At 41.5% G+C, this 18927-nt stretch overlaps 2 protein-coding genes across 5 annotated transcripts in view; one reads left to right on the plus strand and one right to left on the minus strand.

Moving 5' to 3' along the window:
* Positions 1 to 7008: 7008 nt before the first annotated feature.
* dpy30 (dpy-30 histone methyltransferase complex regulatory subunit) lies at positions 7009 to 10483 on the plus strand. Its single transcript, XM_080722143.1, has 5 exons — positions 7009 to 7056; positions 7666 to 7706; positions 8435 to 8482; positions 9990 to 10132; positions 10286 to 10483. Exons 1-5 carry the CDS (start codon positions 7047 to 7049, stop codon positions 10356 to 10358), a joined length of 315 nt encoding a protein of 104 aa, XP_080578269.1. The 5' UTR covers positions 7009 to 7046; the 3' UTR covers positions 10359 to 10483.
* Positions 10484 to 13880: 3397 nt separating this feature from the next.
* The window catches only part of tsc2 (TSC complex subunit 2), a 54728-nt gene continuing 49681 nt past the window's right edge, over positions 13881 to 18927 (minus strand). For all 4 annotated transcript variants that reach the window (XM_080722126.1, XM_080722124.1, XM_080722125.1 and 1 more), the window contains 7 exons: positions 18772 to 18858; positions 17496 to 17682; positions 16756 to 16895; positions 16571 to 16649; positions 16071 to 16162; positions 15541 to 15639; positions 13881 to 15078 (listed from right to left, as the gene is read on the minus strand). In XM_080722126.1, coding sequence (XP_080578252.1) covers positions 14899 to 15078; positions 15541 to 15639; positions 16071 to 16162; positions 16571 to 16649; positions 16756 to 16895; positions 17496 to 17682; positions 18772 to 18858 — 864 coding nt within the window. In that variant the 3' untranslated portion in view covers positions 13881 to 14898. The remainder of the gene's footprint in view (positions 15079 to 15540; positions 15640 to 16070; positions 16163 to 16570; positions 16650 to 16755; positions 16896 to 17495; positions 17683 to 18771; positions 18859 to 18927) is intronic.

An 18927-nucleotide genomic window follows, 5' to 3' on the forward strand; every position in this document is an offset into this window, starting at 1 on the left:
ACTCCCAAAATTCACCAGAACATAGGAAATTACATCTACTATGACCCCCCACTTTAGAGGTGGGGCAATGAATGCAAGAATGATCAGACACATATTCACTTAAGTAATGACTTAAACATTTGAAGTCATCATTAAAGATGTCCTTTGGTTCTGTCATCAAATCTGTACACCTACATTTGGCATTTTAAGGCTGAAATCGTACCCATGCTAGTAAAGCAAGCCTGATAAAATGTATAAAACATGCACAAAATTCACAAGAACACAAGAAATTAGGCTACATCTACTATGTAAAAAAAAAAATCTGGGGGAGGACCCCCAGACCCCCCACTTTAGGGTTGGGGGCAATGCATGCAAGAATGATCATATACATGTAATGACTTAAAGATGAGAAGTCATTATTATTCACCTACATTTGGCATTTTTAATCTGAAATTGTACCACTGCTAGTAAAGCAAGCCTGATAAAAGTATCAAACATGCACAAAATTCAACAGAACACAGGAAAATATATATTTGTTAAGAGGTTTTGGGGAGAGGACCCCCAGACTCCGGTAGGGGAGTTCCGCGCACCCCCCAAAAAATAAATCTCCTGGATTCTGATGGTCCAATGTTGACAACCCTGGCGTGCGTGCATGTGTGTGTTGCTCACCCAGGTGTGTGTGTGTGTTGGGGGGGGGGGCGTGCACCCGTGTGTGTGAGAGTGTGAGCCATACGGGTCCGCAGCAGTGTGCCGACGGGCCGTTATTCCGACACTAAAACTATAACCCTAACTCTACCCCCAACCCTAAACCTAACCTCAGTAAACCTTACCTCAGTAACTAACCTGCCGACGCTAAGTAACTAACCTGCCTTACGCTAAGTAACTAACCTGCCTTACGCTAAGTAACTAACCTGCCGACGCTAAGTAACTAACCTGCCGACCATGTCGGAACAGCGGATAGTCGGGATAGTGAGCGGACCCCGAGCCATACTTGCTCACTCAGGCCAACACTGCGATTGCAGTTGATGCTCAGGGCAGACTAGACTCAACAGCACCTCTTTGGTCACACAGGGTACTCAGGCTACATACACCAGAGGCTACATACAGACAGACAGACACACACGGATACACACACACGGCCACGCTATGGAGACGGTGTGACCACCGCTCAAATACAGATAACAAATATCTATGACTTTTCTTCTCACCCCATGGAGACCTGAGTTCAATAATATTTTGGTTTTTTTTTTTGTTGCATTCCTAAGACAACAAATTGATTGCAAGAAATGTACCCCCATTGATTCCGGATGGGGAATCAATGGGGGTAAATTTACTATAATCACATTTTTGTCTTAGGAATGCGACAAATACAATATATATAGACTATATCGTCTATATATTCTTGAACTCAATTAAGTCTCCATGGGGTGAGTAATCAATAGAAGAAAAGTCATTTTGGGGGTGAACTACTCCTTTACACACACACACACACACACACACACACACACACACACACACACACACACACACACACACATTGATTAGTAAGATAATGCAAATGTTGACACTGGTGTTTTAATTTGGAGGAAAACGTCGCTAAAGGAAGTGAGTTTCCTGCTATTTGGTTTATTATTTTTTGACTGGTCCATGTCTTTCTATCGAAGCTCGAGGACCCGGATGGTGTTTGGAGCTCGACGGTCCGTGCGGGAAGTTTAAAAGTAGTTTCGACGGAATACGGTCAGTTATAAATACAACATCTGTGGACAAGTGGTCAGCAACTGGCTGTATTAAGGTGTGGACTAGTAGGGATGTCGGCATTAAGTGATGGTTCAACAAGCATGGAAGAGGGAGAGGATAGCGGCGATGTTTTTCAGGATGTCCAAAGTAGGAAACGTAGACGTAAGCCTAATGATGTGGCTGGGATAGCGAAACAAGCAAAAGTAGCAGAAAGGAAACAAGATGAGTTTAAAGTGATTGTTAAACTAGCTGAAGTGGGAGCGTCGCTCGGAAATGGGAACCCAGTGCGACTGACTAAAGAGATAACAGACAAAGTTGGCGACATAAAAGGCGCAAAAGTGCTGAGGAATGGAACACTGCTTATTATATGTAAAGATGCACGACAGCAAGCAAAGGCAGTTAAGATTAAGAAGATTAACGGGAAGGAGGTAAAATGTTACATCCAGGGCGAAAAGAAGATGAGAGGGGTTGTCACAGGGATCCCAACAGATGTATCTGTAGATGAAATTAAAGAAGGAATAAAGCGGGCTAAGATAAGCAAGGTGGAACGAATGCAGACAAACAGAAATGGGGCCAAGAGTGATAGCCTCTCAGTACTGATTACATTTGAGGGGGAAAAACTTCCAGAAAAGGTGTATATTGGATATCTGTGCTATAATGTAAGAATGTACATCCCACCACCTCTCAGGTGCTTTAAGTGTCAAATATTTGGACATATAGCAGCCGTTTGTAAAGGAAAGCAAAGGTGTGGAAAATGTGGTGGCGAACATGAATATGGTGACTGTGCAGAAGGGACAAAGATAAAGTGTTGCAATTGTGGAGGAGATCATAGCGCAGCATACCGAGGATGCGAAGTCAGTAAAAAGGCAGAAGAGATTCAGAAAGTGAAGTGGGGACAAGGAATCAGTTATGCTGAAGCAGTGAAGCAGGTTTCAGAAGAGAAACAGCCAGTAGTGACACAAGAGAGACAAGATGCTAGAGAAGGTGAAGAAGCGCAGACACAGCAGACAAGGGTACGAACCAAACAAGATATAAGGAAATGTGAAGCATGTGACAAGGTGAAAGAAGAATCAATGATAGTAAACAAAAAAGAATTTGTTATGTTTATGGCAGAAGTGATTAATAAGACGATACAGGCGACAAGCAGAACAGAAAGGATTAAGATTGTTGTTCAGACAGCTGAAAAATACCTGGACGTTAAAGGACTAATGTGGGAAACAGTTGTAGACACTCTGATCGATAATGATAGACCACAACAGCAAGCACAGCCACAACAGCTAGCACAGACATCACAGCAATCACAGACACGACAGCAATCACAGCCATGTTCTGGCCCATAGTAATGGTACTGACGGTATTGCAGTGGAATGCGAGAAGTCTTATCGCAAATGGGCAAAGGTTTAAAAGACATATTGATAAGTTGAGGGATAAACCTAATATTATATGTATTCAGGAGTCATGGTTGAAGCCGCAGCTAGATTTTATTATTAAAGGATACACGGCAGTTAGAAGGGATCGGGATGATGGCAAACCTGTAGGAGGAGGGGTCGTAACATTCATACAGAGTGGAATAAGTTATAAAGTGATGCATGTAAGCACAGATAATGAATCAGTTGTGGTGAAGATATGGACTGAAAGAGGCAAAATAGATATAATTAATTATTATAATCCATGTCAGAAGCTAAGTAGAGACATACTGAGGGAAGTCACAGGATCAATGGAAGACAAGGTGCTATGGTGTGGAGACTTCAATTCACATAGCTCACTGTGGGGTGGTAAAAGCACAGATACGAATGGGTTAGTTGTGGAGGACTTTGTAGACGAGCATCACTTGGTGTGTATGAATAGTGGGGAAGGAACAAGGTACAATGCGGCACAAAACACAGAGGCAGCACTGGATTTAACACTGGTGTCCAGGGCGCTGGCAGGTATAAGTACATGGAGTGTAGGGAAAAATACATTGGGTAGTGATCACTACCCGGTCCTGACTAAAGTAGGCACAGAGTTGTGTTGTGAAAAAGGGGAGTTAATTCCCGGATGGAAATTAAGTAAAGCTGACTGGGATGCCTTCAGGATAGTAAGTACAGACAGATTCAGTAAATTTCAAGACAGACAGGAGGTGGAGGTAAACGTACTAAATGAAGAAATAGTTAAGGAAATAATAGAGTCAGCTGAGGAAACAATACCTAAGAGGGCTGGAGCGAGACGCGCCAAGAATGTGCCCTGGTGGAATGAAGGTTGTAGTAAAGCTGTTAAAGAGAGGAATAAGGCGTTCAGGAAACTTAAAAAGTTGCACTCTCTTGATACTTTGATTCAGTACCAAAGGGCCCAGGCAGTGGTAAGGAGAACCATTAGAGCCCAAAAGCGAGCATATTGGAGGGAATTCTGTAGCAGTATTGGAAGGGATGTTCAGCTGTCAGAAGTATGGGGTATGATCAGGAGAATGGGGGGTATCAAAAGAAACTATGAGTTGCCTGTGATGAACAGTGGGGATAAGACGGCTGTGAACAATTTAGAGAAGGCGGAACTTCTGGCACAAACATTCCAGACAGTCCACAGTTCAGGGAATCTGACAGAGGAGGCTAGACAATGTAGGAGTACGCTGTTGAGTGGAAACCCCCATGTACTGGAGAAAAAGGAGAGCACAGAGGGTCCACTGGACCTTCCATTTACAATGTTTGAGCTGAGAAGAGCAATTAGTAATGCCCGACAGACAACCCCAGGGAAAGATCGCGTATGCTATAAGATGCTGGAGCATATGCAGGATCAAACACTGGGTGTAGTGTTGAATCTATTTAATAGAATATGGGATAGTGGGAAGCTCCCCTCAGCGTGGAAACAAGCGGTCATAGTACCAATTTTAAAGCCTGGAAAGAACCCATCCGACCCGTCTAGCTATAGACCAATTGCTCTAACTTCACACTTAGGGAAAATCATGGAAAGATTGATTACAGAGAGACTAACATATTTTGTAGAAAGCAGGGCGCTTCTGTCCCCATACCAGAGTGGGTTCCGTAAGGGTAGAAACACAATGGACTCGATATTGTGCTTAGAGTCAGACATCAGGAAGGCACAGGTCAATAAGGAGGTAGTGGTAGCCGTTTTCTTTGATGTAGAAAAAGCATATGATATGCTTTGGAAAGAAGGATTATTAATTAAGCTGAATGCACTAGGAATAGGTGGAAAGGTGTATAACTGGATAATGAGCTTTCTTATGGACAGGAAAATACAAGTACGGGTAGGTGCAGAATACTCTAGTGTATATGCAGTGGAAAATGGAACTCCACAAGGGAGTGTGTGCAGCCCGTTATTATTCAACCTAATGATTAATGACATTTTTTCAGAGGTTGAACAGAGCGTAGGGAAGTCGCTGTATGCAGACGACGGAGCTCTGTGGATAAGAGGTCGTAATGTACCATATGTATGCAAGAAAATGCAAGCGGTAATAGGGGTAGTAGAAACATGGGCAAATAAATGGGGATTCAAGCTATCGGTAGCAAAAACCCAAGTAATATGTTTCGCCAAGCGGCGGAAAGTAGCACCATTAGTATTAAAGCTGTATGGTTATCCTCTTGAGCAGGTTAAAGTAGTACGATTCCTGGGGATGTGGTTTGAGGAAAAACTAACATGGAAGGCTCACCTAGAGAAGGTTACAGGAAAATGTAAAAAGGTCATAAATGTGCTCAGATGTTTGTCAGGACAGGAGTGGGGAGCAAGCAGAGCATCGCTGCAAGGTATATATTGGGCACTCATGAGAGCTGGGTTAGACTACGGGTGCATAGCCTTCATGGCAGCAGCAGAGTCAAACCTTAAAAAGCTTGATGTAATGCAGACTCAGGCTCTGAGAATCTGTTGTGGAGCATTCAAGACATCACCAGTGTCAGCCATACAGGTAGAAATGGGAGAAATGCCATTAAGGTTGAGGAGAGTGAAGTTAATGTTAGCATATTGGGTTAACCTCCAGGGGCATACTGATATACATCCTACTAAGAGTGTGTTAAGAGACTGTTGGGAACATGAGTCCAACTGCTTCAGCTTTGGGTGGATCGGTGATGCGAAGGCAAGAAATATAGGGCTGCAGGAGCTGCAATATAGCCCCACAGTGACACTCCCTCCCATGCCTCCCTGGCTATTCCCATGGCCCTGTGTAGACCTTGGGGTACAGCAGGAATTAAAGAACAAGTCAGAGACAACTCCAGTGTGGTACTCAGTCCAGAGATACTGTGAAAATAGGTACCCAGAAGCAGTGTTTATCTATACAGACGGATCGAAAGATCCTGAATCAGGACTAACAGGATCAGCGGTGTGCATACCTATAAAGAAAGTAAACATTAAGAAGAGACTAACTAATCATGTATCAGTATATACAACAGAGTTAGTGGCAATCATTTTGGCCCTGCAGTGGGTAGAAGAGAAGGAAATAAATAATGCAGTTATCGCATCGGATAGCTTCTCAGCTCTACAGAGTATTAAGTCTGGAAAGTCTGCGTGCAGAATGGACCTTGTTAGTGAGGTATTTATGCTTTTGTACAGAATAGGAAACAAAGGTATACCAACACAGTTCTTATGGGTTCCAGCCCATGCTGGTGTTGAGGGAAACGAGCAGGTCGACATTCTGGCCAAGCAAGCGTTAAGAATTGAGGAGGTAAATGTCCATGTGCCATTAAGCAGGAGTGAGGTCAAACCACTGATTAAAACGTACACACAGTCAGTATGGCAGGAGTGTTGGGATGGTGGGGAGGTTGGAAGACACCTGTATAACATCCAAAAACAGGTCGGCATTGAGAGGGCAGTGGGTTGGAATAGGAAGGAGGAGAGTATCATCACTCGTCTGAGAATAGGACACTCAGGTCTTAATGACTCGCTGTATAGAATAGGGAAACACCCTACAGGAAAATGCATAGAATGCATGAGTGAGCAAGAAACAGTAGAACATGTACTTCTGCATTGTAGTAAATACAGCAGTGAGCGGAATGATTTATATCAGGCATTGGAAAAGATCAAGCATCGTGACTTTACACTGTCGGGTCTCTTAGGAAAAGGGAAAGTATATCGCCTTGTTATCAAGTTCATAAGAGCAACGCAGCTAGTTAATAGAATATAGATAGAGTTTTTTCCTTTTTGTTTATTGGTTTGCTGTACAAGCTCTAGTCCCACTATACAGTCCAGTTGGTGGCGGTAATGCACCCTCCAAGGGTTGCCAACTGCCATAAAACTCGAAAGAAGAAGAAGAAGAAGATGTCTTTCTATCTAGCGTAGCGTAGTTCCAGCGTAACCAGCAAGCAGAATCTACGTAGACCACGCGCACTGCGTAAACACCAACAACAAACATGGCGGATGGTAAGTACATCATTGTTCGTTTTTTAACTGAGTTGATCTGGTTTTCTGTCTGTTTTGTATTTTGTTCTACCACTATAGTGTATAATTGAATAGCACATAACTAACGCTAGCGCTTTGAACTCTCCCTTATGTTAGTGTCTTTCATTCTTCTGTACAATGAATGTTGCTAAGCTAGCATGCTTACCGCCACCTGAACCATGATTCACATACGGTCGTTATTGTTGTTAATCATTCATTCATTCATTCTGCGATACGCTGTATTTGGTGCCGTGATCACAGTATGCGACCAAATCCAAAGAAACATTCAAAACCACAAATAAAATAATCTTGTGTTCTTGGTTTAAAATGATTCACCATGCAGGCGCGGCAGGGAGAGCTGGTTCAAATCAAACTGGAGAAGAATGGGTTTTAACAAGTTATTTAAGAATATACCACTTTACCACACTGAAGCAGTTTAGAACTAAGTTTGCATTCGATATCTTACTATGACTTTTCTCATGCAGGCTTATAGAATGCGAAAATGATGACAACTCCAGATCGTGTATGGGATATTAATTACAAGTGAGTTTATAATATTTGTTTGTTTTTTCTTTTTCTGTTTTTAAATAGATCATACAGATGCAGATCAGTCCATGGAGGGACATACCCCAGTAAGTAGTCTAAAGATTGCAGTGACACTTAATGTGTGGTATATATAGCCCCTTTTCGACTGCAGCTTTTTAGCACCACACCATATACTACACCACACCACACCACACCACACCACACCACATAAAAAAAAGATCTACATTTTCCATTACACAAAAGCACCCCTATCGGTATGAAACAAATTGACCCTTTTAACTGTGATTATAATTCAATATAAATTTGTATTACAACTATCCTAAATTATAATACACTAGTATAATGGATTATAACTGTGATTATAATACACTATAAAGTATTAATGTATTACTATGATAATTATAATACACTTTAATAGATTATAATAGTGGTTATAACACAATAGAATCTATTATCATGTATTACAACTATATCCTGGGTGGTCTAAATGAAAAGTCAGTGAGTGATCAGTCATTATGAAGTGTTTGGCCCCGTTTGGCCTAGCTCAGACCTACTCTAGATTGGATACTTTTTAGTACCATGTTTAGTACCACTTTCACACCACTCTACCCAGGTCCTTGTAGTGGAAAACCTGGCACAAGTGGGCGGTGTGGTGTGGAGTGATGTGGTGTTGGGCCTGTGGAAAAGGGGCTACTGCCTACTGGTATCCTATTCTTCATACTCTAAAGATGTTAGATTGTGTCTTGGCTTTGAGGTAGCTTTCTTTGTTAATATGAATGCTATAATATGCTTTTACAACGTAATATTCTTATAGGTGGCTGAAAACCCCCATGCTGAATATGGTCTGACAGAAAATATCCAGGTAACTATAGAAAATCCGACAGTGTGGGTGGTTGTTGGGTGGAAGATAGCAGCAAATTGCAACACTAGACTCGTTTTTTTATGTGCTGAATCTAGGGTTGCAATACCTCCCATTGGCAGCCAATGCATTCAAACAGTTTTTTGCTATCTAATTGTATTAATCAACGTCAAACTCACCAACATTTCGCCTGAAAGCTTGAATTATCCTCTTCATGTTATGAGCGACTTTGTCAAGAAATTCCGTTCAGGTGATTATTAAGTGTTGGAGTTGGGAAGCGCTCGTGGGAAATGACTCAGTTGTGTGTAACACGGTACCTAGTTCTAAATGTCACATAATGCAGGAGGCAGCGTGTGTTGTTATTTTTCTACCGATCGCCAAATAAAGGCTGGGTTTCTGAGGCTATTGCATTATAGAAGACGAGCGCTTGCAAAGTTCAGCACTTAAAAAGAAAAACTGCTCTGACAGAAAGTAACTCATAACATGTCTAAGGTAGAATTATTAGATAATAATCTGCTGTTATCCTGGTTTTGGTTTGCTCAATTTGGGAACCCATTCGATAAAAAAAAGAAAAGGCATTTTTGCATCTGGGTGCACCTGCTCCTTTTTTTGTGTAAATTAGGAACTAGGTTTAACTCTGCCCCTTTCTTAGTCCACTTCTCCTGGGTGCTTCTGTTTTTATTCCTACTAACAGCAACATTACATGGTTATGGCAATGGTACTGACAGATTATGCCGTTAATTAGATTAAGCAGAAACTATTTTGAGATTATGGTTTCCTTGATGTCGTGTTATGATTGTAAGACCATTTCTTTTACACTTCTAAGTCACACATTGGGTAAAGAGCATCAGATGAAATGTACACATCTAATGCAGAGGCTTTCAACCATTTTCATATAAAGGTCCATTATTTACGGCACTTGGGCTACGGCCCACTGTTTGAGATTTAAAGGGCCAGTTCACCTCTGGGACAACCATATCTTATTTTATTGTTGTTTGGGACAAGACCAACACAATCCTGAGTTATTTTTTTGTGTTCAATCTGTGTTTTGAGATATTGTAGTATTTCAGCATGAATGATGATGCATGTTGCATCATATGAGTCATCATGCTGCATCATATGATGCTAAATGCATCATCATTCATGCTGAAATACTAAAATATCTCAAAACATAGATTGAACATAGATTGTGTTGATCGTGTCCCAAACAACAATAAAATAAGATCTGGTTGCCCCAGGGGTGAACTGGCACTTTAACCTCTCAGACCCAGAAGACTTGCATGCCATAGGAGAGAACACTACAGGCAAATGCTAATAAAAAGAACAATTATTCTACATTCTCTAATTGTGTAGACTTATAAGGATCCTTTTGGTTACAAACTCCACGTCATTTAGTTGGGGACCACCTGGAACTCATCAAGGACCACTGGTGGTTCTCAGACAACTGGTTGAAAACCACTAATCTAATGTAGTCTTAATAAATGTATTCTTAACTGTATGCTTGTTGTAGAGAATAGTGGAGAACGAGAAAGCCAACACAGAGAAGATCTCCAAGCAGAAAGTGGACCTGCAGTCCCTCCCCACCAGGGCCTACCTGGATCAGACCGTCGTGCCCATTCTGCTTCAAGGCTTATCAGTGCTGGCCAAGGACAGGTAGGCTTCAATGGGATTACTGATTTTATCTTTAGAAATTCATATTAGGATCTACTAGTATGCACTCAACATCTCAAATCCCATTTCATTTGTGCTTGACTAAAAGCTTATGATTTGAAGTAATTTCTTATTATCTGATTTCTTCTCTTCCAGACCACCGAATCCAATTGAATATTTAGCAGCTTACCTTCTCAAGAACAAGTCACAGTTTGAAGACCGAAATTAGACCCTGGACCTGAAGAGACCCTTAGAGGCCATGTGTTTGAAAAGTAGTTACTTCATGTGTTTGCTAATAATCCAGTAGTTCTTTTTCTTTTCTTTTTTAACAGAATAAAGATGTGACTAATATGATTGTCAGTCATGTTCTGTGACCATTTTGTCTTTGATTTTGAGTAAATGCATATTAATACATCTGAAGATACTGGAAGATAAGGCTGGGCTGGGTAGCTAACATTTTTCAATACATAGGTAAAATATGACATGTATCATTTAAATAGTTCACCCCCACATTTTCTTCTGTTGATTAGTCACACCATGGAGACGAATTCAATAATATCTTTTTGTTGCATTCCTAAGACAAAAGATACATTTACCCTTATTGATTCTGGATGGGTCAGAATCAATGGTAAATTTAGGGTCAAGTAAATTTACCCTCATTGATTCTTACAAAAAATGCATTTGGGTCCCCATCCAGAATCAACGGGGGTACATTTACTATAATAAAATCTTTCTTAGGAATGCGGGGGATTTGATATATATATATATATATATATATATATATATATATATATATATATATATATATATATATATATATATATATATATATATATATCTATATATATATATATATATCCTGTATAGCACAAACTATTCCTTCGAGTGAGGTATTTGCAGTTTAACATACAATTTGCTTCTAAATAGACAATTTAATGTTCTCAAAAATAGAAATGACAGGTTTTTTAATTCTCATCACAGGTCAGCATTTTGAAGCTTTTGCGTAGTACAGGTTTACATTGTGTCTGGCTCTAGGTAGTCGGGGGCCTAAGGGAGATGACATGGTAATCTCGCGCTAATTAGTCTAAAAGCGCGAAATTTTGCAGATGTAGCCCAGGGTATGCTCTAATGATTTAGCTAGGGCGCCCGAGTTGGCGACCTTCGGGGTCGCCACAGCGGCCAAATCAAGTTGGGCTCCCATCGACTTTCTATACAGGAGGAAAATACCCAGAAAAACACTTTTTTTCTGGGTATTTAAGTTGGATGTGAGTCTAACTAGGGGTTTGTAATGATGCTGAATCCATTGCAAGCATTTGTTTTGCACAAAAAACATTCCTTGGGCTACAAATGGCCTTACAAAACGATGGTTTAGTGATGAAAAGTGATGAGTCATCACTTTTCAGAGTTTTTTGGGTGTTTTCTGGAGCTGTGGCGACCCCGAAGGTCGCCGACTCGGGCGCCCTAGCTAAATCATTAGAGCATGCCCTGGGCTACATCTGTGCAAAATATGGCGCTTTTAGACTGATTAGCACGAGAAAAAAAACCCTAAGGCCTCCGACTAACATGAATGCTCACCCATACATGCATCGTTTTCTGAGGCCATTTCTAGCCCAAGGAATGTTTTTTGTGCAAAACAAATGCTTGGAATGGATTCAGCATGATGACAAACCCCTAGTTAGACCCCTCAGATCCTACTTAAATACCCAGAAAAAAAAAGTTTTTCTGGGTATTTTCCCAGAAAAACTCCTGCAAACTTGCAAAGGCATCATTTTCAAGATGGTACATACTCCCTAATTTATATGCATTTTGAGCTCCCATGGAAGCCATCTTGAGTTTAGTTTTTCCTAAAATTTGAGTATGTTGTATGTAGCATAGCTCAGACCAGCTCACCAGCATACCCAATAGTAGTGTGCTTTGATACACGTGTTTCAACCATATACTGACCTGTTTAACCAGTAAGACTCCCTAATCGGGAGATAAGCGACCGTCAGGTCACATGTATACACAAAGAGGGCAAAAATTTGTTTTTCCAAAATCTTCCTGAGCCATGTTGATGACATGAGTGTAGACATACTGTGTAGTGATTTTCGTGATTTTAGGGCAAAATCTGTAGGAGCAGTGTCCAAAAATGTGTTTTTAAAAATCGGCCTGAAGGTGGCGCTATATGGGACAGATTCATGTTGATGGGATGAGTGCAGACATACTGTGTAGCAATTTGCGTGATTTTAGGGCCAAAACTGTAGGAGCAGTGGCCAAAAATGTGTTTTAAAAATCGGCCTGTAGGTGGCGCTAGAAGAGGGCCATGTGAGAAATGAGGGGTGGGGTCTCCGCGTTGCCTTGGCGGACGAATAGGTACCGGCCACGGCTCTCCCGGACGCTCCTAGGCCGAGTTAGGGCATTTGGTATTTTTTTTACACCTGGGGGTCCCCCAGGGACCTGGGGGTCCCTGGAACTCCGGGGGTCCTTGGAGGTTGTAGTTTGGCAGGCAAGGAGTTTGTGTGCAAAATGTGGCATGGATGGGGGCCAGGGTTGTGGAGATATGAGCAGGGCAAAAGTGTGACGTGTGACGGACTGACGCACGGACACCTGGTGGAGGAGTGGGGGTCCCCCAGGGACCTGGGGGTCCCTGAAGCTCCGGGGGTCCTTGGAGGTTGTAGTTTGGCAGGGAAGGAGTGTGTGTGCAAAATGTGGCATGGGTGGGGGCCACGGTTGTGGAGATATGAGCAGGGCAAAAGTGTGACGTGTGAGGTGTGACGGACTGACGCACGGACACCTGGTGGAGGTTTTGGTAGTAAATGCGACCTGACGGTCGCAATAATGGATTCATTGCAAACAGACCACTAGGGGAAGAGCCCAACTTGTTTGCGATGTTTTTTGAAAATTTATTATATATATTTTTATTTAGCATACCCAATAGCACCAGAAGCTCGTCCATCAATTATTTGGGGTTCACCGAACTAGCTAATATTTGTATTAATTGCAAACAGACCACTAAGGGACGAGCCCAACTTGTTTGCGATGTTTTTTTATAAAGTTAACCATACCAAAACCATACCAAAATTCTAAAACGTATCAACAAGTGCACAATTTGGATGATTTGGGTCAAATTCGCTCGCAGCTAAGTGTCAAATAGGCCAAGATGCTGGCCATTGTTAATTGGGAAAAAAAGAGCAATTATTAGGGATGGACTATTTCATACCATATAAAAATGGTATGACCCTCCCCTTGGACTAAAGAAAAAAGTACTGACCCTCCCTTAGACTAAAATTAGAAAGGCATGACCCTCCCCTATTTTTCTCCAGAGAGAGAGAGATGAAGCAGGGACCCCTCTAAATATTGTATTAATGTGTGATGGAGATTTTCATCGATTTCATAGATAGATTCATAGACTTGTTTGACAGCACTGTCATCAGTCTATGTTGGATTCATGTTAATGTGTATTTTCAGACATTTAACCACTTACATCGTTGATATTTTGTAAACTTGACCTTTCACTATGTACTTGGTCTGCTCTTTTTTTTTTTTACCTCTACAGCAAACCTATTTGCCGAAAATAGCGGATCTACAAGCTTGTTTGGCTAAAGTTCTCCTTGGAATAGGAATGCAAGGGTTCAAAAGAATTATTTCACACAAGGATATAGCAGCCCCCTGTTGTAACTCTAAGGACCCCCTAGGGGTCCCGGGCCCCCTGTTGAAGACCCCTGACCTGAACATTATATCACTAGTATAACAGGACACATTTTTCACAGGTTCCTTTTATTCCACACACACACCCCCACACATATTTACAGCACACACAAACACAAACTGCTTTCAAACGTAGTGTTCCCTACAGTTCCACTCATGTCATGTCGCACTAGAGCTGGGTGCAATAACCGCGGTTGTGTAATACATACATTTACACCTGGAAAGCATCTGCGTCACTTTAGATTTGAACCACTTTAACTTTGGTTATTCAAAAATAGCAGATATACAAGCCCATAGCGCAGCACTGAGTGCCGTGCTATGAGCTTAGCTTGTAGATCTATTTTTGAAAAATCTTGAAAATCTGTGAAATCTTTGAAGCAAACATCTGTAACTCATATCTTTGCTTTTGGGGGTCCCTGGAACATACCATTTTGAAATGGGGGTCGGTGACCAAATACACATACATCTGGGGGTCCGTGACATGAAAAAGTTTGAGAACCACTGATCATAGAAACATGTTTTTTAAAAGCCTTCGAAGGATTTAGAAGACATTTATAGAATCGGGTGCTAAGGTCCAAATATAATTTTAATATTTTATTATACATTTATTTTTGTGTCATTCAAAAGAAATGGAGAGATACCGCCATATCATTTGTAAACAGTGATGCATTACCGCGATAACTAAAACTCCATACCGCCCCAGCCCTGGTGTTGCACATCCAAAATATCTCTAAGACCTGAAAAAGTGCAAAGCGTTTTCAAAAAACAAAATGTTTTCTTTTTTTTTTCCTTCTTGAAAAATATGACATACTAAGCAGAGCCTACACACAGAATGCCTGCAGGGCAAATCCTGTATGTGTGTGTGTGTGTGTGTGTGTGTGTGTGTGTGTGTGTGTGTGTGTGTACGTACGTGCGTGCGTGCGTGTGCACGTGTATGTGTGTGTGTGAGAGTGTGTGTGTGTGTGTGTGTGTGTGTGCGTGCGTGCACGGGTGTGTGTGTGTGTGTGTGTGAGTGATTGAGAATGAGAGAATCTGAGACGGTAAATCTTGAGAGAAAAAGATAATGGTATCCCTGGTGGAAATCAAACAAAGTCTGTGAAGTCGTCCACGGTGGAGACCAGCCTCTTCCTCTGTCCAGAGCCCTCGGTGTTTGCTGCAGAGGAGCTGCTCTGCTGGTAGGAGGACTTGTTCTGCTGGGATGATGAGTGTCCCTGGGTCAGCGAGATGCCCGGTGTGGGCCGGGACTGGATGTCCTCCTGGGCCTGTGGGATGGGACCATATGTCATATTACCATTATTGTGACTAGGGCTGTCACAATAATTACTAATTTTAATATATTTTCAGATGCAACCAAGAGTAAAATCTGCCATTACGATGCCATCAAGGCCTGCCACGATACGTGTTTGTCGACAAAATCAACTGTACATTTAGTCGACTAAAATCTTGTGATATTATTCGACTAAACTATACTAAAAACTAAAACTTTTCAGATGACTACATGAACATTTATTCTAAAGAATATTACTAAATTAAACTAAATCTAAATTTGCTGTAAAAAACAACAACAGAACAAAAGACTAATTAGAAATACTTTTTATGAATGATTAATCAATCACTTGAAGTAAAAGGGTGGACAGAAGGGAAACACGTGTGTGTGTGTGTGTGTGTGTGTGTGTGTGTGTGTGTGTGTGAGAGATAGATAGTGAGTACACATGGCGGCCTACCCGAGTCCTGATCCTCTTTATGTGTCGTAACCTGGCGAGCCACTTGGAGGCATACGCATCAGAGGGGTTGGCTCTGTACTGGTGGACTAAAGAAGCCATCTGGAGGGAGGGAGGGAGAGAAAAGTAGTATGTGTGTATACGTGAGTGTGTTTCTTTTGTGTATATCGTCGTTGTCGGGTGGAAACCTTGTATGTCCAAGACCGTTCGTTTTGTATTTATCATTTTAAAAATGAACTAAACTAGTGAAAATTGCAGATCTACAAGCACACAACGCCTCGCACCGCGAGGCGTTGTGTGCTTGTAGATCGCCTGTTTTCACTACTTCTGTGCGACAGCCTTGTATGATGAAGCAGGAAAAAACACAAATTTGAAACTTGGATACAAGGTTTCTGCCCGACAGTGACGATATGAATGATTAAGTTTGAGAGATAAGATGGCCTCTTACATTTTCATAATCACAAAAGGAAACCTTCGCTCTCACAAAATGAAGTTTCAAAGCTTTAAATGCATGAACAAGCACAATAACTTACATTAGCATGCAGGGCCATCTGCCTGACCAACAGGGGAAGGTTGCGGTCTGAAACAATCTTTGCCACAGAGGTGTCCACTAACCCCTCCAAATCTGATAGAGAGAAAAAGACAGAACTAAGCAACACAAGCCTCCCAGAATGTGCACTTTAAGGAGTAGTTCACCCCCAAAATGTCTTAGAACTGGAGGATTGATTTTGGGGTTTGTATTGCAAATCACAATGTGATGACATCACACCGTTGTACTTTACAATACAAACCCCAAAATCAATCCTCCAGTTCTAGGCAACACAGAAGAGGGGGAACATTTTTTTTATTTCCAAACAACTCCTCTAAGGAAAATGGGAGGTCTTCCCCTTTAATATAAAGGGGGGAAAGAGACAAATTAGTTTTCCCTCTTATATCGATATACTATGTTAGTTGCATTGATCCAAGCCTGAAAATACAATGGATGGATTGATCATCCAGAAAGGTTTGGGAACCACTGCATCAGATCACTCACCTTTGCGGCACTGGAGGGTGACCAGGTTACATTCATAGTCCAGAGGTTTGATGATGACTTCCACAAAGTTAAACTGACCCTGGTGGAACACAGATGGAAAATGTCAGGAGAGAGTAGGAGCACACAGTGTGCTTGGGAGTTTTTATTATTATTATTCTTTTCATTGTGCATGTGTGCCTGTTTACCTTTATGGTTCCTAGTTTGTACTCTTCTCCCGAGTCGTTGTACACCACCATGACAAAATCGTTGCCAATGTGTCGTTTCTTGTTACAGCAGCCTTTGTCACTCTCTCTGTTTGGCATCAGAGTAGCTATGTGGAAAATAGCTGCAGACAAACACCTATACATTACTATAAGGACATATAGTGCACATGTATAATATACATGCAAAATGCTTTCATGCATAGCACCGTTTCTGAACTGCTCAAGCATTCACGGGCACAAAACATCATTTTACATTTAACCACTTTAAACACACTAGTCTTGGATGGATTGTTTTTTCTCGTCTAAAACACACTTTGAGCTATTTTTGGCGAATGTTCCCCCAGAATAGGCGTGCTGGGGTTCAAGTTGTTAACATTTGGCCATTCAACTGACTCTAAATCCAGAGTGACAAGAAAATGTAGAATAACCGTAAGTGCTGCTTCACCATCGTTTAACCACTTAAACCCTACAGTTGAGCGGGGTGACGGGGTCCCCCAGGGCTCTATATTTGGTCTGCTCCTTGTCCCCCCTCTATTCCAAATCACTTTCTTTTTGTTTTATGTTGTTAAAAGCAACCATTAGCAAGGAGTCCATGAGTCAGAGCTCACATTAATAATCAGACAATAGCAGTGCAACCCTGGAATGATCTCGCACGACAGCAGACCCAGTATAGACAGACACAGAGAGCGAGAATGAGAGCGGAACCCGCAGAGCATTCTGACCTTGCATGATGTCGTCATGCCAGCAGTAGGTGAATTCTCCATCGTCGCCGTACTGGTCCAGCCCACCCAGGAAGATCTGGTCGGGGTCACAGTCCTTCAGGTGGATCAGTTTGCCCAGGCCCGTCAGGAAGGCAGCGTAGCGGTTGGATCCGTACTCGTTGGACAGGATGGACACCTCGTTATTCACCTGGGGGGTTGCAGACAGGAGATGAGTTACTGGTTTATAATACTAGCATGTGGGTGCTGATGAGTTTGTGTGTTAACAGTGTGTGTGCTGTATGTGTAATTGAGTCTCTCTGTGTTTTTTTTTGTCAAATATGTTTTATTGCCAACAGATTATCAAAAGTTATACAATGAGCATGTTATCAGAGAAACAATTTCTGTCTTTTCTGCATAATTAAGAAAAGAAAAAGAAGAGAAAGAAGAAGGAACAAGAAAACAAACACAAAATAAAATACAAAACCAAATAACACACAACATAAAACAACCCCTTCATTCCCTCCCACCCCTACTGCTCAGTGACGTAAAGAACGAGAATCGAAGTGAGTTGATCCATAGACATACGAAATCCATGTATATTCATTCGGATAGACAGTTTAAAATAACATCATCCTTCTACTCGGGTAACGAACATGGGGCAGCCAGATCTTATCAAATTGTGCCTCCCTGTCTCTAAGTGAATATCGTATTCTCTCAAGATGAAGTGTACTAGTAATTTCATTAAGCCAGTGTTTAAATGCAGGTGCTTCCTCTTTTTTCCAATGGGTTAAGATCAGCTTCTTTGCTGTAATCAGACCATATGAAAGGAGATGTCGTTGTGACGTTGTCAAGTGTGAGATGGGGTCTGATGTACCTAAGATAATTAATATTGGGTCAGGGTCAATTTGGGTGTCCAAAATATCAGAGAGCGTCTCAAAGATCTTAATCCAGTATCTCTGTATTTGAGGACATAGGGCAAAGCTGTGTGAGTCTCTCTGTGTTTTACTGATTATGTAGAGAGGCTAGGCAATATATCTCCTCTTAATTTATCTCTGCTGCAGTGAAAGATATCACCACTTGTTCACCATTTCAAAAACAGCTTTTGTATTTTGTGTATTTTTTATAAAAATAATTCCTGTGTACTGTCTAATTCCTATTGTGCGGGGGGGTATGAAAGATCTCATTTTAATTTAGATCTTTCACGTTACTTTTCCATCCTTGTATACATCCTTTGTTTATTATTGTAAAAATCGAATAAACAAAATAAGAGTGTCTAGGTGTGTTTTTGTGTTCTCACCTGACCAGCGCCTACAAACACCACTCCAATCTTGTGAGTGTCATAAGGAGGCATCTGGTCCAACACCTTCACAGCACGGTCGATCACCTGCCACAGACCACACACAGGTTAACTGTAATGTACACACACTTTCTAGTGTGTTCTACACATACTGTA

The sequence above is a fragment of the Nannobrachium achirus genome (genome assembly GCF_963921795.1).
Source record: "Nannobrachium achirus genome assembly, chromosome: 3".
Lineage (NCBI taxonomy): Eukaryota > Metazoa > Chordata > Actinopteri > Myctophiformes > Myctophidae > Nannobrachium > Nannobrachium achirus.